A 25,540-nucleotide genomic window follows, 5' to 3' on the forward strand; every position below is an offset into this window, starting at 1 on the left:
ACTCTATTAAAAAGTAGCAAAACAGCTGTCCATGGCAATAACTGCCAACAATTCTTGGTCTTTTCTGACGTCCTGCTCTCGTACCCCATCACTGCCCGCCTCGGGCCCTCCCGGTCGGAGCCTCCTTCCCACATCCAGCCCATACAGACCTTCTGTCTCTATTGCACAGATCAGCTTAGCTTTTATTCCAGCAATAAAGAACCCCCCCCTTTTTTTTGTAAGAGGAAAGATGGTGCAGAAATTACTAGATTCTCTTTGGCCAGCTTGGAGAGACATGAGAATCTGTCGATACTCCCACGTTAAAAATGTTTGTCCTCTCACATATGACTCACAGCAGACGTCAAATTGATTAATGTAGTCTCCTTGAATATTTCTTGTGAGACACATAAATTGCGTTGCTCAGTTTGTTAGTGGAAACTCTAAGCTGGCAGCCTGCGTGACTCGTGGTGTAGTGGTCTATTGTTTGTGCTGAGCAACTTTTGGCTGAGACACAGAAAGTAGGGTGTTTGTCTTTCCCACATACTTCATCCAACTGGGAGCATCTTTGGGCTCAGGGTTCAAGGCAGGAAAAGGCAGTGGAAATGCATTGTAAACTGGAAGCTAAGACTTGACCACATTCCAAGTCACCCACGTGGACAAAACTGAATGCTGGGGCTGATGTTTTAAGCTATGCTATTCTTCAGTAAATTACCTGCCATTATGAAATGCTGTGGATAATTTTTGTGCATGATGTACGTGTTGTTCATTCTTAGAAAACTATGGTTTCCCTGCTCCGAGTGACATTTATCAATTCTTCTTGTGAGCTCATCTGAGCAGAAAGGGGGAAAAAAAGCAAAGGATTGAAATGGGAGAAGGACAGATCTGTTTTCTATTCCCATTTCAACCCTGAGTGACTTGAACAAGGCAATTACCTTCCCTGTGCCTTAATTTTTCTATTTAAAATGGGGTTAGCAATCTCTGTCTCTTACCCCAAGTCCCAGAGGTAATGACACGAAGGGAAATCCACTTTGCAGAAACACCTTTACAATGAAACTAGAAAACGTGAGACTTCTGCCTCTTTTACAAGCCAGTAGCTGCTTACATGGTACCATGCTTGAGGCAAGGTTTCATCAGAAGATTTCACCCAAAGACAAGGAAAATGGCCACTAACTGGCCATCTGCTAGGAGGTGTTGTTACTAAGATTTGCCTTGTGAAGAGGAACGTTACAGGCAGAGCAAGAGAAGTGGGCACTCGGCATTAAGGCCAAGAGTCTGGGAACTTAGTCCAGACAGGGTGGACAGGCTCTCATGACTAGGATTATTTTGATTATTTTAAGTGTTCTTCAGATCCCACAGACTAGAGGGAGGGTAACCACCAACCAACACCCATATTTCTGGTGCAACTTACTTCTATCAGGAAATGTTTACTGATACCAGTTGGCACCAACAGAAGTGGTTTTTAAACAATGCCCCACCAAAAAAAAAAATCTCTGTATTTTCAGTGCTTGACAGAATGATAAAGTACCAGCGTCCATGCCGCTGCGTGAGTCTGAGTCCTCCTCACTCAGCATTAGTTACAGGCTCGGCAGCCAAGGCAGAAGCTCATCCCAGATCTGTCCCTGGTGACTCATCCAGCAAGGAGGATTCCACTGCAGTGACAGTCAGCCAACCTCAAGCAGAGCAGAGCACAAGAGAGTTAACTATCTGGAGGGGCTGAGGGTGGGTGAGTGATATCAGCAAAACATTTATCAGTGCTCACTAATCCTCGGAAAAAAACATGTCACAGACAAAATGCAGTCTTGTTCTCAGTGGGGTTGTAATGAACCAAGAAAGCTTGCAAAGCTCATGCTACATTGGTAAACACTGGACCAAAGTGCATACCGGAAAATGGCATCATGAGGGATTGGGGGTGAGGTGTGGAGGGTACAATGAATGCAAGCCCATAAAATGCATGCTGCTTTAACATAGTGGCGTTAGGGGAAATGCCAGTAACCCAAATGAAACGCTGATTGGTCCAGGTGATGGTTGCAGTTTGGCGCCACCTGGTGGTGGTTGTCTTCTCGGACGTCAATAGCTGGGCTGTGTCGTTCTGGGGTTTCCAGAACTACCATGGGGATTCCAGGAATATCTACATGATTTGATGTGATCTGCCAGGCTGAGAATATTGACCAGGGAACAGAGTATAGACTCAGGGACTCCATGTCTGTCTCCCTGCCTCCTGAAACAAGAGTCTCCCTCTCCACCACATTCCCTACCCCACCAAAGCAAGAACCTTCACCCACCATGGGAACTCTGTGGCCACCAGGATCTCTGACCAGCCCCCTTGGCCCCACTCTGGAAATCAGTCCTCCTCCTTCATTTCCTCAAAGCCCCGCTGACACGGAGCTGTTGGGTGGGGCATATTTTACAGAACATTAGAGGAGTAATTATAGAAATCAGAGAATTACAGCAGAGGATAGGATTGTTCTTTCTTGAATTTACTCACAGCTACCCTCGTCTTTGCAATCTGGTGAGCAGTTCCCACCACGGGCAAGTCATTGCTGGTGCCCTTTCACAAGTCCCTGCTTCCAATCCTGGGGCTCAGGGACGCTCGCACTCGCTCGCTCGCTCTCTCTTTCTCTTGCTTGTTCCTTGTACTGTTGATATTCTCCCCCCTGCCCCCCACCAGAGACAGGTTTAGCATTTTTCTCCCTACCTCAAATTAAGCTTTTGGCCTATCTTTTCTTGTCCCCAAACACAATAAAGTCCTCAGCCAAATCAAGGACCATCTGATTTACTCTCTTCTCTCAGCATTGGGAAGTGTGCAGAAGCTTTGGAATTCAGGGTTTATTTTTTCTTTAACATAGAAACCAGTGAAAATTTCAGGTAGGAGTATTCTCTTCCCGTCTCTACCCCATTCCCATTCTGCCCCTGAGCAAACTGGAAGGAGGAGGGGTGTGAGTAAGGGAGTCTAGTTTCTTTCTGCCGAGTCCATTGTTTACATATCTCTTGTTAGAGCATTTCCAAACTCTGGAGCCATTCCTGGCAACACATCCTCTTTTGTTCTCTTCGTCTGAGAGAGCTAGCCGACCAAGAAAAAATCTGAAACCAGGACATCATGAGAGCCAGTGCGGGGATGAGGCCGGTGAATTTGCCATGTGATATCTTCTGGAAAGCTGAAAGTCTGGCTGCAAATAACTGAAACTATCCCCTGACCCTCTTCTTAAGAAATGTGAAGGTCTGGAGATATTTTATTTTGGAGAACTGAGTAAAATAGTAGAAGAGATTTACTGTCATGGAGAAAAGATACACTACAAAGCCACAAAAAATGAGAGAGTGTGGAGATGGCACCAGAAAGAAAGAAAGATCGATTAAGGAAACAGAGTGAAAGCCCCAAACAGAGCCAAGGAATCATTGAAGAAAACAATTTGGAGCCTTTTGTCAATACACTCACCAAAATAAATCCCTGATGGACTGAATAGTTACAATGCAAATAATCAAATAAATGAACAGGAAGAAAATATGAGTGAATATTTTCATGATTTTGGTATTGGGAAGGCAATTCTAAGTATAATACGATAGACAGAAGCCATAAAGAGTTCTCACAAATTAGTAAGGACCGTAGGAATACCCCAATGTAAAATCAAACAAATTAAACAAGCAGTCAATTTGGAAAAGAAGACATGACAATGATAAAAAAGCATAATTATAAAATTTCAGTGCATAATGAATCAAGAATATTAAACGTAAACTGTCATGCTGTCGAAGACTAGAAGACTTACTAACACCCGGTGCCACTGTGCAGGGAAAGGGAAAGCCCCAAGGCCATGGGTGGTGTAAACTGGCAGGTATTCTCTGACAAGTGACAAGATATACCAAACCTTTAAGGACACTTTAACTTAATTCTGGTGAATTAATCCTTGGGAAATAAGAATGAGAGCAAAGGCATGTATTCAAGGTGTTAATTACAGTATCAGTTAAATATCAAAACATAGTAAACAACCCAAATGTCCCAATTAGAAGACAGGCTGAATACACATGTACCTCCATAAAATGGGGCATCATCACACCCATGAGAAATGTTGTTATAGAAAAATATTTATTGACATAAAAAGAGGATTGTGACAGTGTTTTTGAAGTAATATAAAATACACTTACGTATGTATAAATGTGAGTGTGCGTGTGCATATAGGTATGGGACGACATTAGTCAATTTTAATAAAATTTATTTCAAGGTCATGGGATTATAGGAACTTCTAAAGTTTTTCTTTTTTTAAAGATTTTTTTAATTTTAGGTGGAGAGAGAGCCCATGCGCATGTGCACATGAATGGGGGAGGGGGAGAGGGAGAGAGTCCTCAAGCAGACTCCCCACTGAGCACATGGCCCCACGCCAGGCTCCATCTCACAACCCATGAGATAATGACCTGAGCTGAAACCAAGAGTTTTCAGACACTTAACCAACGGAGCCACCCAGGCGCCCCCTAAAGCTTTTCTTTTAACCCTTACCCATATTTTCAAATCCACAATGAATATATAGTGCTTGCAACAAGAAAACTATTGATTAAAAAATGAAAACGTAGGAAATGCTTGGGCCTCCAGGCTCTGTGCCTGTCGGACATGCATTCAAGTGGATGCTAGACACACTAGTGTGGAGGATGCCCTCAGGGGGACTTGTTGTTGGTGTGGGGATGGAGCAGGTGAGAATTCTAATGTCCTTCCAAGCCTGAGATGCTCTCTTTCTACGAAACATTTCATTGGTACCACTTCTGCAAGGGTGATTAAAGAAGAATACCGTTGGGCTCTGCCTCCAAGGACCATAGCATCTAATGAAGCAGATAAAATATAAAAAGTTGCCTGGAGAAGAACACATCAAAATTCTGATTTGTATGGTTTGGACAGTGACTGACGAAGAAATGTGCTTTATTTCCTGTCTCATTCACAGGCAGGAGCTGAGCGACTACCTCCAGGGGGCAGGACCATTCGGGGGTAGGAATTTTGTGAACCCAATCTTTCCGTGAATTCAATGAATTCACTTGAGCATCTGCCTCGATTGGTCAAAGCACATCCTAAAAGAGGCTGACTTAGGGGCATTTGTGCCCCAAATTGATGGCTGGAGGCAGTCTTTTTTTTTTTTTTTAAAGGTTTTATTTACTTATTTGACAGAGAGAGACACAGTGAGAGAGGGAACACAAGCAGGGAGAGTGGGAGAGGGAGAAGCAGGCTTTCTGCTGTGCAGGGAGCCCGATGCGGGGCTCAATTCCAGGACCCTGAGATCATGACCTGAGCCAAAGGCAGACGCTTAACGACTGAGCCACCCAGGCGCCCCGGCTGGATGCAATCTTGATAGAGGTTTGATCCTGGCCCCTCTTCTGAAGAACAGGGAGAAGGACATGTACTCACATGACTGTAACCCAGGGTAGACTGGGCACAAGCAGGGGAGGGTACTTGGGGGCTTCAGTATCCTCTGCCTTGTCAAACAACACACAGATGGCTTCCTTTGGCCCCTGCCCTCCCCTCCCTTTCGTGACCCAACATTTTAAGAATGGAGTCTCCACCTACTACCCCCACTTCCTCACTCCCCATCAGCCAGCCCACCTGCTCTAGCCTTCGCTGACCACCCCGAAAATATTGACTTTGTTCCTCACCTCCTCTTTCCAAAACCACAGAGCAAGTTCCAGTCCTCATCCCACCCCCTGCCCTCCCAACTCCCCTCCCCCAGACAGGCTCCACCAGCCCCTGGACTTGCCCTCCCTTCCCTCCGCTCCCTCCCCGTCCTTCTTCCCTCCTGCCTGAGCTCACTCCCACTCTCCGCTCTCCCCAGTATCCCCTCATCTTCTCAGGGTTTGGGGACTCCCAAGGGCTCCAAATCTAATCTCCATCCAGGTGTTTTGTCCTAGCTCCAGCCAGATCCAGACATCCAACTGCCTGCCTGAAGGTCAGCATGTCCAAATGTCAACTTGCTGACCTCCCCCAGCAAGCCTGCTCCTCTTCCAGGGTCCCCATACCAGCAACAGTTGGCCTCACTCTCCCCCGTTCACCCAGGCCAGAAATCCGGCTAAATTGCCCCATCGGCTGTCAAGCCCACCAGCCACAGCACCCCTCGGAGACTTCCCCGCCTCCCCATTCTGCCATGGCTCTAGCTCAGGCCATTGTCACCTCCAGCCTGGATCCCTGCCCAGCATCCTAAAGGCTGGTGCCTCTAGCCTGGCCGGCCTCCATCCAAGCCCTGCCTCCATCAGACCACAAGCATCTGACCATGTCACTCCCTGTTTAAAACCATTTCATGGTTTCCATCAACTTCAGAATACATTATAAACTCTCTGGCCTGTCATAAAATGCCCTTCATGATTTGGCCTCGGTCTACCTTTCTGGCCAAGTCTCCTGATACCTCCTCACAGGGCCACATTCCATTCAGTCCAAAACACAGCACAGCACCCCACCGTGCCAAGATCCTCCATCAGTGCCTTTGCCCTTGCTGTTCTCCCCCCTGAAGTGCCCGCCTCCTGCTGATATATCAGGGCCTGGCCAAGGACGCCTCTTCCAGGAAGCTTCCGTGACTGGCTTGGTCGAGAGTCTCACTTCTGCATTCCCATTCCTCTCCATGCACTTAGTAACAAAATGCCTACGGTAGTCAGAGTAATTTTTAAATTATTGATATATGTATCTATTTTTTATATTTCATATGTATTTATAAAGGCCTCTGACACCTTTCTCAGTGTCTCCACTCGGCTTGAAGAGGGAACCACTGTCTGTCACTTCCCATGTCACATTCCTTGGCATTTCTCTGTGTCCCCCGCAGACTGAGCTCCTGGTGATGAGACCTGACTCTTGGGCCCTTCACACAGGGCCAGGCATGTGGTAGGTGCAGAATAAACACTTGCAGAACTTATAAATTAGTAGACTGTCATTTCCATCTGCCTCTAAAAGGGCTGCCAGGGGCTTTGGGATTTGGTCTAATATCTAGAAGTGAAAGTGAACCAAGAAATGTATGGATTTTTCTTCCTTTTACTACAAAGAAACCACATTTAGCTGCAAAGAAGACAAGTTCTTGGAAGGAAGAAGTCAAGCAGGCATCCAGCACTGCGCTCTAAGAAGCAAGAGCCCGAGGCTGTTGGCGGAAGGGCAGGAAGGGGTGCTACTCAGCTCGTGTCCAACGAGGGGTGGCCCCACAAGTCTGGGATGCAAAGAAGGCTCTGGGGACAGGCGTGCTCCCGGTCACCTCAAGCTTGCAGGACCATCCCAGGAGGCGGACTCAGCTTGTTGCCTGCGACCTAGGATGGAGTAGTGAAAGCTGCAGGCCCCAGGTTCTCAGTCTGAGGCACTGCATCGGTCCGCAGGTGCCGGCAGGAGGAGGCTCAGCGACAACGACTCTCAGCCCCAGCTGCGAGGAGAACCACGTGGGAGCTTCTGAAACTCCAAGGCCCAGACAGCCCTGCAGGCCAGGCTTCAATCAGAAGCTGAGGGTGGGATCCACGCCCTGAAATTTTTCAGCACTCCCCAGGTGATTCCAATGTGCAGCCAAGATGGAGAGCCGTGTGCTTCAAACTTGAACTTGCAAATGAACCACCAGGGAATCTTGTTAAAATACACATTCTGATTTGACCCATCCGGGGTGAGGCCTGGGAACCTGCATCTCTCATAAGCCCCAGGTATCGCTGATGGAGCTGGCTTTATGGCCAGTGAGCGGCACGTCACAGGGGGTATTCAAGAAGTAAGTGGCTGATTACATGGTATGGAAAGTGTGGAGAGGGTTAATGCATTGGATAAGGGTTAGGATTACATCAGTGCTCATCAGCCTTTCTGTTACAGCTGAAGTCTCCCCCACCACCACCAAACAGCATCATCCACAGAAAGTCACACATAAACCCAGCAAAGCAGAGTTGCTTGTTAGAGTGAAAGCAGGAACCCCAGAGCCCTGCCCTCTCAACCCCCTTCCTCCCCCACCTCAGGGCACCTAGAGCCTCCAAGAAGTGCATTAGAAGATGTGCTGGATACTATTTAATACACCCATGTATCTGATTTCAGATGCTGGGGATTATTTCAGAGACTGGAACTGTTGGTGCTTGAACGACGAGGTGACTCCAGATAGTGAGACATTAAGTAAACCTGGATTAGTGAGCATTAAGGCATTCAGGACAGGCGAATCTGCAGGATTTGGGATGACACAGTCTGTACTCAGCAAGTTTATCCTGCAAAATGTGCTGTTTCCACCAACAGAATTTAATGATCAGAGTCCATGCACGTATCTCATCAAGTGGGAAGGCAGCCAAGCCATCGGCCTGTCACAGCCTCTTGCTGTCCCTCCTGGTCCCCTCTCTGACTCACTCTGATGCATCCCTGACCCCTCTTCTCTTCTGCCAAAGCAGATATTAATTCTGAGAGCTGATAAAACCCTGCCTGGCAGGAACCTAGGGAATATCAGAGTTGAGAGCCAAACAATAGCGTGGAGCCACACATAATAAGATTACACAGGTTCCATTGGCCAGCTCTCTAAAATAATGATGTTGGCAAAAAAAAAACTACAAAACAGGATTATCTCCAATTAACTACAAGGATATGATAAAATTTCTCCAAGAAAGTGTCAAGATGGGAGAAATGTATTTATTTTCATATCTTCTACTGAGGGAGTTTCATTCATTTGACTGAGAGCCATTTAGAAGTTTTGATAACTCAGACATTGCTTAAGTTGAGTATTTGCAATTTCTATGTAAAAGGGGTTTTCTAAGCAAGATTTAGGGGGATGCATTTAAACTTTGATCCCATCCAAGAACCAAACCTACAGGTTGGTTTGGTGTTTTTTATGATTTTGGAGAGGGAGGTTGTTGAGAGTTTCCTGGAGGGAGCAGAAGACTGTGCATCTGAAGACCTAAAGACCCCAGCTCCACTAGAATGTTCTTAATGGATTTTTAAATTAAGTTTATTGCAATAAAATATATATAACATAAAATTTACCATTATACATTCCTGGTATTGTTGCAACCATCACCACAACCGTTTCCAGAACTTTTCCATTATCCCAGATTCTGTACCTATTATCTCATCCTCTCCTCTTAGCGCCTGGCAACCTCTATTCTACTTTCTGTCTTTATGAATTTGCCTATTCTAGATATTTCATATAAGTGGAATCGTACAATATTTGTCCTCCTGTGTCTGGCTTATTCACTTAACATAATGTTTGCAAGGTTCATCCATTTTGTACCAGGTATCAGAACTTCATTCCTTTTTATGGCTGAATAATATTCCATCATTAAGTATATACCACATTTTGTTTACCTACTCAACTTTTGAGGGCCATTTGGGTTATCTCCACCTTTGGGCTATGGTGAATAGTGCTGCTAGGAACATTGGTGTGGAAGTATCTATTTGAGTTCCTGCCTCCAAATCTTCTGAGTATACATCTAGAAGTGGAATCACGGAGTCATATTTCTGTTATTCTTCATCATCCCTGTTCTAGAATGGACAAGTTAATGTCTACCTGATTATAATACTTTTTTTTATTATTTTATTTATCTGACAGAGAGAGAGAGAGTGAGAGCAGGAACACAAGCAGGGGGAGTGGGAGAGGGAGAAGCAGGCTTCCCGCCTAGCAGAGAGCCCGATGCAGGGCTCGATCCCAGGACCCTGGGATCATGACCTGAGCCGAAGGCAGACGCTTAATAACTGAGCCACGCAGGCGCCCCTATAATACTTTTTAATTGAAATTAAGTCCATACTTTTTGTTGTTTACAAATAAATAAAAAAATAACTTTTCCTTCTTAAAAAAAAAAAAAGGCTGGGGCCTCCTGGGTGGCTCAGTCAGTTAAGCGTCCGACTCTTGATCTCAGCTCAGGTCTTGATCTCAGGGTTGTGAGTTCAAGCCCCACACTGGGCTCCATGCTGGGCCTGGAGCCTACTTGGGGGAAAAAAAAAAGTAAGGTTGATAAGTTATGTTTGGTGATTCAGCTTCGCATTTTCCTAATGGTCTAATCTGATCTGTGATTTTCCAAAGGGCACTTTGTTTTAAAGTGTAAGTTTTATTTTCTATTCAGGTATGGTGAGGCCAATAGATGAGGACATGATTGCCATTGAAAAGATAATTTATTACTCATAGTTCCCAGGACGAAGGGGCAGACGTGCCACGCAGGGCCACAGGCAGAGAGAGAGCATGGGGGAACTTCAGGAAAGACTTTATTATGTGTTCCAGGGAAGGAATGGGTGAGGCAGGGTAAACAGGCTTAGAATTGGCTAGTTTGAATGACTTCCGTGAGTTCCGCGCCCCTGACTGCCCGAGGTGGCCCTGGGGTGACTATGGCCACCAGATAGCATCCCACAGTGTAAGAGCCCCTGAGAAAACAGGTCAGGGGTATGGGCCCTGGGTTGGTTAGTTTGCATATGAAAGTCACCCCAGCACGAGTTATCTCTAGGAATCAACTGGCACAAGGAGGGACAGTCCTTTCCAGGTCAGCAAGGCCCAGACCTCAAAGCACCAGATACAGAAACTAAAAAAATATGGTTAACACACACTTTAGTGAAGTCAAAAATCTCAAACAATGGGGTTTCCAACAGGCTTGCAGACCTTGGACCTCAAACAGTGCTTCTCAGGGCTAACCAAGTATCAGAATAACTTGGAAAATTTTCTCAACTGTGGTTTCCTGCTTCTACACTCAAGGCCAATTAAATGTCCATCTCTGAGCACTGATCATTTTAAAAGCTCCCCTGGTGATTCTCATGATTCCGGGCTTGAGAGCCATCAATTTAGGACAGTGTTTCTCAAAAGTCTGAACCTGGACCAGCAGCAGCAGTATGACCTAGGAATTTGTTATAAATGCAGATTCTCAGGGGGCGCTTGGGTGGCTCAGTTGGTTAAGTGTCTGACTTTGGCTCAGGTCATGTTCTCAAGGTCCTGGGATCAAGCCCCGTGGCAGGGTCCCTGCTCGGCAGGAAGTCCGCTTGTCCCTCTGCCCCTCCCCCCTGCTCATGCGCACGCTCTCTCGCTCTCTCTCCCTCTCTCAAACAAAATAAATAAAATCTTTTAAAAATAATAAATAAAAAATAAAATAAATGCAGATTCTCAGGTGTACCCCAGACCTGCTAAGTGGGAACGTCTAGGCGTGGTCCAGCCCTTTGTGTTCAAACAAGCCCCCCAGGTGATTCTGAAGCTAGCTCAAGTTTGGGAACCACTGGTCTAGGGTAAGGAGCACAGGTGAGGACTGCATGGTCCTCCCATCATGTCCTTGACCCCTAGCCTGATGAGACCAGAGCAGCCTGTCTGCACAAAATGGACGCGCTCAGCACCCTGCTTTGCTGATCTGTGGTGCGCTACTTAAGAGCTCTTCAAGTGTCCTCAAGTTGCAAATTTTAATATTCAGAGGAAGCTGAATAAGTAGTAAAACTGTGGGGCAAAAAAGTGATTGAAAACATAGTACCGATAAAGGAGAGAAATGAAATAAAGAAGTGGGTTTTCCTAATTGGGGAAAAAAAATCATTTCAGAGAATAAGCATAAACAGAGTGGAAGAAAATATCATTGGGTGACTTTTCTCCAGTGACAAGAAGCTGGTTCTGGGGTCACAGTCCTGCCTTCTTATCCCAGCTCCTCTTTTTAGCAGCTGTGAATTTGGGAAAGTTAATTAATTTCTAACCTTCAGTTTCCTCATCTATAAAATGGGATTATGATGATAGCTACCTAATCATTTGTTTTCAGGATCAAATAAGAATAATATAGTTGAGTAGTTGACTGCTTGGCTTTGTGCTCTTCACTAATTAAAATCTAACTACCCTTTCTGCTATGAATACCATACATTATTATTAGCACAGTGATCTAGAGTGAACTCCCCAAAATATTAGCTGTTCCCACTACGATTATTACTGTTAGGAGACTGAGCCTCTCCATTAAGCTCACATCAGGTGAAAGGGGCTACAACTAGCCAGACAAGTCAAGGACCCCCTGAGAAAAATATCCTTTCTCAAAATTCAAAAAAATTATTTGAGTGTCTTACTTAGAAAGATCCTTGCCTTAAACAGAATAGGATAAGGTATGCTGTTGTAACAAACCTCAAAATCTCAGTGGTTTAACATGGCAAAGGTTTCTTTCCTGCCCATGTTCCAGTCAAACTCAAGTCAGTTGGTATCTGGCCTGCGAGTTGTAACTCAGAGACCCGGGAAGCTTCCATCTAGAGATACATTTTTAAGGGCCAGGCTTAAAAGGGGCTTATACTTTGTGCTTTCACCCCCTGCTCCTAGTTCTAAGATAAATGTAATCTCTCTCCTCCAAGCTAATTATTCTTATACCTGTGAATCCACTTGTCATGCAGAATGGACGAGAGCTCACCAACCCTTTAGTAGCTCCCATCTGAATGTACAAATTGGCCCACCCTCCTGCACCAAAACTGAGCCTAAATGTAATCCGACTGGTATAAACCGAGTGGTACAAGCATCTCCTGCATTCTAGAGACTACACTTCTATTAATGCAGCCTCAGGTTGCGTTTTTTTGGAGGGAGAGTGTAAGGAATATTGAACTTACTATCAACTGAAATTGTCATAGGTATACAACGGATTCAGTTCCCTTTCACCAGTGTTTATTCTTCTCTTCAATCTCAACAGGAATCTCTATTATGGAAAGAGTCCGCAAGAAGAACATACGTTGAAGAGATTTGTTTTCTCTAGTTTATCCATTTATGTATTACCCAACCATTCAATGCAGGCGGCAAGCCTCCCTGGGTGTGCCTTGTCATCCAAATGCTGAGAAAGGTAGTTGTCAAGCTTTGACCACCCCTGTTATTTCTTAGACAGACCCCTCCCATGCTCCTTGTTGCAGGTACCACATCTGCGTCACTGTGCTGATCTACTTCCTCCCCTTGCTGGTGATCGGCTATGCGTACACCGTGGTGGGAATCACTCTGTGGGCCAGCGAGATCCCTGGGGACTCCTCGGACCGCTACCACGAGCAGGTCTCTGCCAAGCGCAAGGTAATCGAAGAGCAAGCAGCACCTGACCCACCCTGGCGCAGGCAATAGGCTGGCAGGCACCTGAGCCCCAGAGCCTCCCGAGGCCCAGAGGCTGCAAGCACAGAACATCCCTGGGTCTCTGGAACAGTGGAGGGGAGGGCGGGGATGTGGGGCGGGGGAGGGAAGAGACCTTTCTTCGTCCTATTTGTAACCTGGGCCCACCTGTACAGGCAAGAGCCGCTTCCTTCTTGCCTTAAGAGTAACTGGCAACCTGTCGAGCTATTAACATGCACACACATACACCACACACGCACGCACGCACACACATTTAACTACAAAGGCAGTGAAGAGCTATTGAGTCCTCTTTTGTTATTAGAGTTTGGCAAAATAATGCATTCACTTGATTCAAACATCAAAAAGTATCAAAAGGAACAAAATTAGTGATGGAGAACAGACCAGGGGTTGCCACGGGTAATACTGGGGGGGAGAGTCTGCCTATAAAAGGGTAGCATGAGTGAGTTTCTTTGTGCTGATGATGGATCAGGTCTGTATCCTGATTGTGGTGGGGTTTTTACCATCTATCCATGTGACACAATTTCATAGAACTATACACCAAAAAAGAATGAGTGCGTGCAAAAACTGGCAAAATGCAAATACAGTCTGAAGTTGAGTTAATAGTGCTGTGCTAATGTTTATTTCCTCATTAATCATGTGATAGAGTTGTGTAAGATGAGATCGCTGGAGGTACCTGGGAACTCTCGGTACTACTGTTGCAAGTTCTTGGGAGTCTTAAATTATTTCACAATTAAAAGTCCAAAGATATATGGAGTCTTACCATGAAAGGGCTCCCTCCCTTCTAGGTCTTCTGTCTACCCAGTTCCCAAATGTGCAGGTGTGCGCACGCGCACATGCACACCACAGTAACCACTGTTATTTGTTATTAATCTGTCCAGATATTACAATGTATTTATAAGCCAAATATATATTGTTTTCTTTTTTACACAATAAATACATACTTCTTCCCCTCCCTTTTTCCGCTTAACAGTATCCACAAGATATATTGAAAACCGATACATCAAGAGCTTTCTAATTTTTTCTCTTTGAGTACCTCTTTACATAGTATCTCATTAGTGGATGCTAGTTAGTTTTTCTCTGAAGATTTTGTGGGGATAAAAAGGAACATGTTACATCACTCCTGTTCATAAGAACCCTTGAAATCCCCTTTAGCCATCTGGTGCTCCCCAGACCCCTCCCTTCCCCTTCCTTGCCCAGGTACTCCCCTGGCCCTTGGTTGCCCCCCCACACACCCCCACTGTTTCCTCCCCCTTCCTGGATCTCTACCCCCTGAACACCCATTCCCCTGGGTCTGCCCACCCTCGGCTTCTCCACTCACTGCCCAGAAGGATAGAACACAGAGGTTCTCAAACATGAGTGGGTCTCAGAATCATCCGAAGGCCTTGTCAGACACAGAATTCTGGGTTTCACCCCCAGGGTTTCTGATTCTGTGAGTGTGGGATGGGGTCCCAGAATCCACATTTCTGACAAGTTCCCAAATGATGTCACGACCGGAGCCACACTCTGAGAACTACCGACATAATCAAAGTCCCTTGGTACCGCACATAAATTGTCCTTCCTCCTCCTCGAAAGGGGTTATTATCAATACTTCCCAGCCTGTACTGCACTGTGTGCAGCGAGGGGGTGGGAGAAGAGAGAACCATGAGAAAAGGTGGTCTCACCTGTCTCACCCTCTTGCCAGGTGGTCAAGATGATGATCGTCGTGGTGTGTACCTTTGCCATCTGCTGGCTGCCCTTCCACATCTTCTTCCTCCTGCCCTACATCAACCCTGATCTCTACCTGGAGAAGTTCATTCAGCAGGTCTACCTGGCCATCATGTGGCTGGCCATGAGCTCCACCATGTACAACCCCATCATCTACTGCTGCCTCAACGACAGGTGAGGACCCCATCCCCCACACTCACTCCGGGGGCAACAAGATCATTTGTCTCCATAGCGGCCAAGAATCCAGCCTAAATGAGCAGAACCTCTGTGAGACAAGAGGGAGTGGTAGGGACTGCAGCAAAAAATGACCACGCCACTCAATCCCTACTAATTATTGCCATGCAGGATTACGAACCCAAAGTGGGCTTTTTTCTTCTTTTCCAAGAAGAACCAGAAATCTGCACTTTTGTGTGAGGTCTTCTAACTTTTGAACGCTGGCAACTAAGGTAGTGGGGGTGGGGGTGCACATTAAAAAAACCTCTGTCATAGATGCATATAAAGAGGTCTACAAGCTGGATCCAGTTCACGGCCTGGGAGTTTGGTCACTCTGCCCTACGGATCCACACACAGGGGGCTGTGCATGCAGAGAGGGAGAGAGAGAGAGAGGGAGTCAGAGAGAGTCACGCACACACAGAGACACCAATGGCACCAGAATACCATTCTCCACGGGGCATCTTTCCCCTCACTGGTCTCTCACTTTCCTCTTCCCATCCGTCCCATCATACAATCCGGGCAGCTTTCCCCAGTTTCTTCCAGCAGCTCCAGCAGGACAGGGTAAGCAAAAGGCCCTGATTCGGCCCTGACTTGGCCACACCGGTCAGGAGAGCTGTCCTAGTAGAAGAAGCCAACCTTGGACAAGTAAGAGAAGGGGGAGCCCATCAGGGACAGCGGTCCACCATAGGGAATTCGGGTCCGTGCGCAGAGTCCCCAAGAGGCAGCTCAGTCCCTCAGCTGGGAAAGGAGGCAGGGCCAGGGGGAGGAATAAAATGCTTGTCACAGTCTTTCTAGCTTTCGGTCATCAGCCTATAAAGTGCCTTCTGTGAATGAGACACTCAGGTGCTGTGAATTTGGTGGCAGCCATTCTCTTGAACGTATCCAGATGCTCTCTGTTAGGTTAACTCGCGGATTCATCTTGGGTTAAATATCCCAGTACGTCTTTAAGTAAAGGCTGACTCTCCCAGTTTATCAAACCGGGGACCTGAGGCACATAGAAGGGATGTGACTGAAGTGAACCTCAGTCAGCGGGCTCCTTGAGAGACAGGAGTCCTGACATGTGGGTTTCCTGCCCAGGGACGAGCACAGTACCGAGCACACAGCAAACACTTGGCGGACGCTTTTGTTAGTGTTGAATCGATCCAGCATGGGCTGAGGTGTGGGCGGAGGCAGCAGAGTTCAGGGGTCGCCCTCAGTCAGCACAGGCATTTCACGCGAGCCTGGGGTCTAGTCCTGGACTGTGCCTTCATGACTGACCTTCAAATCGTTTTCACCTTAATGTCTCCAGCTGTCGGTATAAAAACCAATAAGAGCGAGTCATGCTCGGGTATGTCCACGTGTGCAAGAGCTGAGATAGTGGCGGGAATACCCTCTGGGAGCAAGCTGTCCCCGAGGGTCACCTCTCCATCTGCTCTCTCGCCAGGTTCCGTCTGGGCTTCAAGCATGCCTTCCGGTGCTGCCCCTTTATCAGTGCCGGCGACTACGAGGGGCTCGAAATGAAATCCACCCGTTACCTCCAAACCCAGGGCAGCGTGTATAAGGTCAGCCGCCTGGAGACCACCGTCTCCACAGTGGTGGGGGCCCACGAGGAGGAGCTAGAGGATGGTCCCAAGACCATACCCTCGGCCCTGGACCTGACCTCCAATGGCTCCTCTCGCAGCGACTCCAAGACCGTGACAGAGAGCTTCAGCTTCTACTCCAACATGCTCTCCTAGACCACAGGTCCTCAGCGGGGGCGGCCACCACCATCTGTGTCTTGCTTCACTCCATGCATGGATAATGCCTTGATCTAGAAACCATCAGAAACACCCTCACATTGGGGCTTGTGAGAAAAAAAAAAAAACAAAAACCCTGGATTCTTCTGTGACTTTGTCATCCCCCATGCTGTGTGACCCAAGGCAAATCATTGAATTTCTCTGAGCTTGTAAAATGGCAAGGTTGGACTTGATTTTCCCTGCATTCCATGCCATAATTCTAAAATTAACTTTGGTTGTATGTGGGGGCTCATTCCAGGAGGAATCCTGTAGCACCTGGATTTGCCTGGAGCCCCTGTCTTACTTCAGTGAAGCTGTCCTCAGTCATGTGCAGATTACCCTCCTTTAGCCAGTCTTTACATCAACCTCACATCAACCTTCACTCGACAGGGTGAACAAAAGAAGGAACTACGTAAAATCTGAAGGAAAGATTTAACTCCGTCTTCTAAGCATCTGTGAAAAGGAGGCATGGATGCCTTCCTTTAGGCACCTCAATATTTCAGTGCACTGAAACATCCTGAGATTGAGAACCTCATGTTCATCTGCATTCTGTCCCTAGGGACGGTCCTGAGCAACCAGTGTGGCAGAACATGTCCGCTGATGCAAGCTAATGTCAGCTACACACCAAGAATCGGGAGGCCTGCGCCATACTTAATCTATCTGAGCTTCTTTCCTTATCTGTAAAACCATGGATGAGATAACCTAAGTATCCCTTTTAACATTCAATGGTTCGAGAATTGTATGAGTTTTTGGTTTGTTTCACCAAAAACTGGTGGTCTCAAAAGGACTAGGAATAGCAAGGCCAGTGACTTGATATCCAGTTCCTGGAGAGTAGCAACTCCTAAAATGTGTCAATATCCATATCAAACATTCTCTGGTTTATCCTAAAACCATGCGTACTTTCCTTCTTCTAGAACATTTTGGTCTTTGACAGAGCAGAGGACTTCATGTCAAAGCCTGCCTCTCTCCAATCAGATGTTAACAGGCCAAGTCCCACAGCTGGAGATGCCATCAGGGAGCATAAACACATGGACTCCCTGCCCTGGCCTTGTGAAGTATCTTAGGGCAGGGACACTAATGCAGTCTTAGCTTTCTACCAGCATAAGGCATGTGCTCAGATACCCAATGAACGAGGAGGCTTCCCCCTGCAGCCCCACTCGTGGGAAGAGGCCACCTTGTATCTTCCCTTCTGATTCTCTGACTCTTCCCTTCCTGCCCCCATGGCTTTACTGGCCAGCTGTCTATAAGGGCTGGGATGTCCCACCCACCCCACAGGACAGTCAGTCTACCAAGAGCCATGAATTTAATCCTGCCTGTCCCACTAGAGCTTTGAGGTGTCCAGCAGGTGAGCACGCAGTATCTTTCTGTCTCCCAGATTTGTGCTTTGTCCAGATGTGGCTGAAAGCAGAAGTCTCAAGTACCATCCATGCATGTCCTCTTTGTGGTTTGAAGAACGGATGCACCTGTTCTGCATTTGCGGTGTTGAGGGAGACCAATGCTGCTCACAGGCTTTACAGCCTTTCCCAGCCATGCAGGCTAGAACCCTACCAGGGTATTGGCAGGCCTGGGGAAGTCATAAAACAACAGTATAAGCCAGAACAACCCAAGAGCCATATTCTGCAAAGCAGCATGGGAAGGATTAAATAAACTAAATAAAACCAGCTCAGTGCAGACACATGAATGAAAGACATAATTTAAGGGCAAAAAAAAAAAAATCAATGCCCAAAGCATTAGTCATACTTCCAATAAAGAATTGTGCCGTGTGTGGATCATTTACTCCAGAGGGGTATGTAAGGAACCCAGCATGATTATGAGACATACCTACGAAGAAAGTGTCAAAGAATTGGAAACATCCTCTCTATTGAAGAGGCGAGGGTTGAATTCAACAAGGATTTGTGGAGTACCTGCTCTGTGCTTAGCCCTGAGCTGGGGACACGAGACTCCTCCTACTCTTGAGGAAACTACCAGACTGGCTGTGGCTAAATCACCTGTCCTAGTGGGTCCAGACTGCCCATCAGGCATGGAGGCAGCTGAGCAGCACATTCTCCCCAGGATTCTAAAGACCCACACTCAATGTGGGTAATCAGGCCAAAGTCTGGGGCCTTCAGAGAGCCTTTTGCGATGAGTTCACTGAGGTTGTTGCCAAGGGAGCCACCAGTCAGTCCAGGGTAACTGAAGGGATGTGCTTGGACAGTATCACCACTGCACATAATAAGGGAGACTACTGGATGGTCATGGCTGGTTCAAATATGGCAGAACATCCCTGCTGAGGGCCCAGCAAACCTTCCTCTGACCCACTGTCCAGCGCCCTGCACTTGAACTTATAAAAATGTCGTCAGCTCCCATGTGTGAGAAACACCATGATTTGCACCGTGCATGGGTCTCATTCTTATGGCAATGTGTCACCCTGTGTTTATCTCCTGAGCATTTTTCCTTGGTATACTGTCCGGTAGTAATAGAATATAAGACATCATGGGGCCATCTTTGTTATGTTACTTCCAAAATGTGGGATCCAGCTGCTGTCAATGTATTATTTGTATTGTGCTAATCTCTCCTCTTCATTCTGTCACAGAGAAGAGCTGATACATATCATGGACTCACAATCAGACCATAGTAATTGAGGGGTGGGTGGGCGACCTTTCTGGGAGGGACTGAAGAGCAAGAATCCTTGTCCTCCTCACCCCCACCAGAATTCAAAGACACACTGGAATGTCCTTTCTCTTGGAAGGACTAAGAGGACTCCTGGGAAAAGGGGACTCAGGATCTGACCTCATTGACCTGGTTTTCGAGAAGAGTCCTATAAGTGGAAGGGTTCATTCCTGAGGTTTCTGTTCTCCAACCCAGGATCCTGGAAAGAACTTCCATTCATAAATAAAGTATGTGTTTGACTCTCTCATGATTCTGTCTCATCTCCAGGGAGCCTCAGGACCCTACAGGATGCTGAATGGGGTGGTATCATGAACCCTACTAACTTGCACAGCCAGAAGGATGGAACCCAACACCAAACAAACTTAACTCTGTGACAAAATGGGTTGGCAAGTGGTGGGAGCTATTTGCAGGTGGGGATCTGGGAAGGGAAGGTGGGATTGTGTGAAGTGACCAACAATGTCACCTGTGAGCAGAGCTATATCCATGCAGGTCCTCCCAGGACAGACACCAAGACAGAGTTAGAAGTGCAAGAGATTTATTGGGGGAACACCTGGGAAAGATGGGGGGAGAGGATGCAGGAGCAGGCACAGATCTGACCCCTATGATGAAACGGGGTGGGGAGGATGGGCAGGAAGAGCCTCAGACTTTGGTGCAGCTCTGAAAACTCTCAGCTGGCCCAACAACATCAAAGTTTGCTCATAGGGAAGCCCGACGGTGGCAGAAATGGCCAGGCCTGGCACCCTTGCCCCGGGTGGTCACTGGCTGAGAACTCTCTGGGGAGAGAGTGGGCTGCAGCTGAGCCCTGCCGTGAATCCCGAGGCACTGCAGCTGGGGGCTATCAGCTGACCTCCCCCTCAGTTCTCTTTTGAAGGGACATGAGAGCTGGGACCCCCATGACTGCCACCAGAGCTTGGGGCCAGCCCCCTGCGTTTAAAAACATATGTCAGGAAACCACTGGCCAAAATTGAAACCTTAATGGTAATGTCTGTGAACCTTGGCAACCTGCCTGCTACTTCCGGGGCCACCCTGTACCACCTCACCTGCCAGGCACCTCCCCCAAAAGAGCAGTGGGCAGCCGTCAGCAGACATGAAATGACAAAGGTCGTAAAGGCATTTGAAAGAGGGAGTTTTGAGGAGAATATGGACAGCTACCCAACATCCTGAGTATCAGACACAAATAATAAAAATGTTTCCATGCAAACTAAAGCATCTTAAACTCATATTCTTGTATAAGCTTCAAGGGATCCACAGACCTCTGCAAGATTTCCACAAGTCACATGTAAGACATTGCATATGCGTGTGCGTGTGTCCGTGTGTGTGTAACAAAAGGTGCAAAACTGGAATCTCCCCAAAGAAATCATCCACCCTCTGTTCTCCTGAGAAGGAGAGAAATGAAATTGTTTGTAGGACAGGGCCGAGCCTCCTTGAGACCTTCAGGCGCGGTGGCCGATATAGGCGGCCTTGGAGAACCCAGAGCGGCTGCCGGGGAATTGGAAACCGCTTTGGAACAAGAGCATGATTCACCCCAGACACGCGGATGAGTTAAAGCTGTAGAACATCGTTAAAGATGTTTGTGGCAGTAAAAACACCAAATTCGTGATTACAGGGTGTGCTCACTCTTCTCCATGAAACGATGAGTATTTGTTAGCTGAGGAAGGACTAACCTGAGTTGTGGGCAAACAAGTCATGCCGGCTCCGGAGTACGGATTTTCCTGTGGAAAGGCAAAGACGTTTCATTTAGTCCCGTGTGGGCCCGTGCGGCCTACAGACCCACTGCGGACGCTTCGCCTCTGGAGCCGCAGCCGCCCTTGGTAACCCGCCCTCCATCCCTCCCGCAGGGTGTGCACGTCCATGAGTGCATGTGAGAGTCCATGAGTGGACAGATCTCCGCAGCTCTGGAACCTGAGGGGGGCTTTCAGTCAGGACCCCAAGCGGAGGGGGGCGAGGTGGGGGCCACACCAAGCATGTTCCTCCCATCCATCTTCAAAGGTGAGGGGAGCATCTGGCTGTAGAAACTGCTTTCCTGACCCCCCCAGGCAGTGTTCTGAGACACCCCCATTTCTCTGTGCTCAGTTGAGGAAAACGGGGAGGAAGGGGCCCGAGGCTGTGGCAGGGCTTGTCTCACAAGCACCGAATCCTACATAAAACGGTAGCGACCTTTGCTCCCAGCCTCCCTCTTGAGCAGCTGCTCAGCCAGCAAGGAGAAGAGGCTGCTGAGTAGAAGCAAGTGACTCCCGGGTATGGGCACTGACATGACTGCGTGTGCGGCTGCCCCCGCCCTGTCTCTCTCCCATGACACGTTGGCCACATACGTCCCCCCCCACCCCCATCCCCACCCCCCCAGCTACAGAGATTTTCATGCAGATTCAAACCCGGGTCCCCTGCATTGCGTGCACACGTGCCCTTTCTCTCTTTCTACCGCTTTTTATTTCCAGTTTCCTTTTGTTCTCCCCTCTTTAGTCCATCCCTGGAAGCCCTCTCCTCCTGACACGCTCCCTGCTGAAGCCTCCAGGTTGTAATGCCACAATCCCAGTGCCCTCATCGATAAAGAGAGGATTTGGAGCGATAGCGAGAACGCCCATCCCTAACGGTCCCCTTTTCTATCCCATCTCCCCAAATCCCCCCCTTGCCTGCCCCACGTACCCGCCCACCCACACTTGCCCTTCACCGCTAACCCCACCTCCCACTCACCCACTTTCCGGGATTGAGCTGCTTTCGGGACAGGACTCCCGAGTTAGTCCCTACACTTAAAAGCAGGAACTTCCCTCGCAGACCCGGCCTCCGGGCTGGGAGAGGAGAGCAGCAGACTCGATGGCAGCACCGTCGGCTCCGAGCCATGCCAGCGTACGGGCTTGGAGAACAACATTCATGCTCGAAGAGACCACCGGCCAGAGCGGAGGGAGAAGGCGAAGGCAGTGCATGTTCTCCAGGGCTTCGGTTGCTGCTCGTCGACCCCTGCCCGTTGCGCTCTTGTTCCCTAACCACCACCGGGAACAGTACTTGTTCTGGCAGAAGAGTCCCACGGGCCATAACTATTGCTCCAAGACGGCAGCCACCTGCATTGGTCCAGATGGTCACAAACAGATGCTGTGACAGCTGATGATGAACATGGCTCTGTTTTGACCTCAGAAATCTGGGGACAACCCACTTTCTCACAAAGGGAAGCGGGTCTTTTCAGCTTACTTTATACCTCTGAAGATTTGGCAGCCGATAATTCAACTTCGTCCGCTAAACATTTGCCTGACAACCAGGATGTTGCAGGTGCCCCGCTGGGGATTTGGAAATAGAGATTTCCATAGCACTTGGTCCCTGCTCTCCAGTCCAGAGGGGTAGACAGATGTTCACCATAGCCCAGTGGGAGGAATGTCAAAGCAAGGATGCACACTCGATGCCACACCTCCCCAGATGTCACTAAAAGATCACGAAGCCTTCAGGCCAGTGTTCTTGTCAGTGGCAATAGGCAGACAATCACTCACAGCAAACGTTTGCCCGTTGCGATGGCTCACTTCCCAAACCTGCCAAGTTTTCTTGTATGTAATGGGCACCCTTACTTTTCAGGGTCATGAGTTTCCCTTATCCGATGCATCCCCCCTTTCCACTGTTAATTTCAAATCCTCCCAAGTCAACAGCCAGTCGTCCCTCGTCCCTCCGCAGTCCCAGTGGCATGTGACGGCCACCACCTCTAGCGTCCGCCTCTCGCCGAGTCCCTCATTGGAGCCCCAGGACTGCTCTCTGCTGCCCTCTGGAGGACTCTATAAATATGCTCTATTAAAAAAAGTGCTCCGCCAGATGGTAGGGCTTGCTTTGAAGTGGCCGAGGAGTCAATGCCATGAGCATGATTTTCCTGTGCCTGGGCATTATTTGGGTTATAGATTTGAAGAAAGGAAGACACATATTAGAAAACACGGGGCCTGGAAATAGGGACTTGTCATTATGGACAGATAGTCACTTGTGCTTCTGTTCCCACCAGGAAAACTCCCGATCTGATCCTGGGAGCCAATTGTAGGGCTCCACAATGGACTCCTTACGCCCTTCCCCTTCTCCCATCTCTGATCTGAAGATCCCCCATTCCTAATCATGATATGCATTCTGCCAACTCCCAGGAGCCCCACGATGGTCCTAATGCTCCAGTGGGATTGTCATAATGGTAGGATGCAGAGCAGTGGATGGCTAGGCCCACCACCCAGGGACACACAGAGTGCAGGGCCCAGGCTCCCAGCAGCCCACCTAGAGATGCCATGCAAGGTCCTCTCTTTAAGAAACAATAAGGTTCTCTGCTTCTTATGCTGCTCATGCCAAGTTGTGGCTGGGCAGGCTCAGTTGCCCATCTAGGGCAATACCTATGGGACAGGAAGCATTTATTTTGCATCAGATACTTTAGGCTTATTGGGGCCACTCTTGGCTTCAATCTACACTGGACTTAGATTGGGAACTGGACACCTTGGCTCAGAAGCATCAAGCCCCAGCAGCTTCTTACCCCTACCAGATGATTGTCATGGATCTTTTTATAGATTTCCAGGGCAGAATTCAGTCCCCATAACTCCTAAGGGACGGTGCATAAATCCCCGTGACTGGAGTAGGCAGAATAGGATAACCCACGCTCCAGGTGTGTGTTCTGGGAGACCTCTCTTTCTGCACGGGCTGCAGGGTCCCATGGCCTGAACAAGACATGACTGTCAGCTAATTTCTCAAAAAGAAGATGACATTGAGGTTCTACACCAGCATGAACCTACTCCCCAGCTATCATCAAGGCAGGGTGAGTAGACAGCCCTTGCCCTTTTCTACACATTCCCCTAATGCTGGAGACCCTTTGGCCCTGGGTGCTCATGCTCCCTGGGTCACATCTGTTTACAAAACTTTGTGGGAGAAGGGGCACAGAGTAAAATATTGTTTGATAGAGGAAAAGAGCATGTGAGTGAAAACAGAAATGTGTGCTCTAGGTAAGTTTGAAGGTTTGAAAAGTAGAAGAACAGAAGAATTGTTTCCTTCCCTCTCCCATCTCAAATGTAATAATCAAGACAATGATAACAGTGATAACAAGTATTATGCTCTGGATCTCCTGTGCCAAATATTTCATGCGCCTTATCAGGTTTCATCTTCACAGGCCATGAAATCAATATTATTATTGTCCCTTAATTTAATAGGAGAACAATGGGGCATACAGAGTAACTTGTTGGAGATCTAACCAGAACTGACTCTCAGAGCAGCTCAATCACAAAGCCCTCACATCCTTCATTCCTCATATCCCCAGACCTCTCTCCTCTTAAAGGTGCTGCAGCCCAGGCTGGAAGGACTGCCCCAAACACTCTGCCAAAATGCTAATTCAAGACACGGTGTTTCCAGGAGCAGCAAACTTCCACAGCCCCATGAAATCATCAGAAAAACATTTCAAAGGGTAAATTGTCCTCATATTCTCTGTAGTCATTCCTACAATTAGGCAGGATATGTGGCCAGGTTCTAACTCTGATCTGAAGACTGCTTATCAAGGATTTCCTGCTGTAATTAATCTTGGCACATTTAGCCTTGGGTGCACAGAATTCCCTAGATATGCATTTCCCTGGAGGATACACCCTTCTTTTAGAAAGATATATGTCACTGGGAAGGATAATATCTTATGTTTACAACTAACAACTTAAAAATTCCGTGTCCCATCTATAAGACCAGACTCACCTAGGTATTGGAGGTAAGGCTGGGGACTGCTGGACTGGCCATGGAAATGGTGCACAAAAGGAGGGTGTCCTGGGCCAGCCTGAACCAGATCATTGCCCACAGATCACTGAGTCAGGAAAGAAAGGTGAGTTCAGGGCGCCTGGGTGGCTCAGATGGTTGAGCGTCTGCCTTAGGCTCAGGTCACGATCCCAGGGTCCTGGGATCGAGTCCCACATCGGGCTCCCGGCTCAGCGGGGAGCCTGCTTCTCCCTCTGACCCTCGCCCCTCTCATGCTGTTTCTCTCTCACTCGCTCTCTAAAAAATAAATAAAATCTTTAAAAATAAATAAATAAATATTAAAAAAAAAAAAAAGGTGAGTTCAATCCCCAAGAAAAGGAAGTAGGAAGTTGAAAACTAGAGGGACCAAATCAATTGTTTTAAACCCTAATGGGCATAAAAAAAAATCACCTAGGGGGTTTATCAAGAGCTAGATTCTTAGCCTCATTCCCAGAGATCCTGACTTAGTAGATCTGCATTTTAACAAGCATGTCAGTGATTATGATGCAGGTCACAACCTAAACAGAAAACAGATTGGAAAGTCAATTAGAAGGA

At 47.7% G+C, this 25,540-nt stretch overlaps 1 protein-coding gene across 1 annotated transcript in view; it reads left to right on the plus strand.

The window, feature by feature from the left end:
• The window catches only part of TACR1 (tachykinin receptor 1), a 152,029-nt gene extending 135,438 nt beyond the window's left edge, over positions 1–16,591 (plus strand). The window contains exons 3-5 of the mRNA XM_021699208.1: positions 12,755–12,905; positions 14,641–14,837; positions 16,300–16,591. Of these exons, the coding sequence (XP_021554883.1) occupies positions 12,755–12,905; positions 14,641–14,837; positions 16,300–16,591 (640 nt within the window). The remainder of the gene's footprint in view (positions 1–12,754; positions 12,906–14,640; positions 14,838–16,299) is intronic.
• Positions 16,592–25,540: the final 8,949 nt, after the last annotated feature.

The sequence above is a fragment of the Neomonachus schauinslandi genome, chromosome 10, assembly GCF_002201575.2.
Source record: "Neomonachus schauinslandi chromosome 10, ASM220157v2, whole genome shotgun sequence".
Taxonomy (NCBI): domain Eukaryota; kingdom Metazoa; phylum Chordata; class Mammalia; order Carnivora; family Phocidae; genus Neomonachus; species Neomonachus schauinslandi.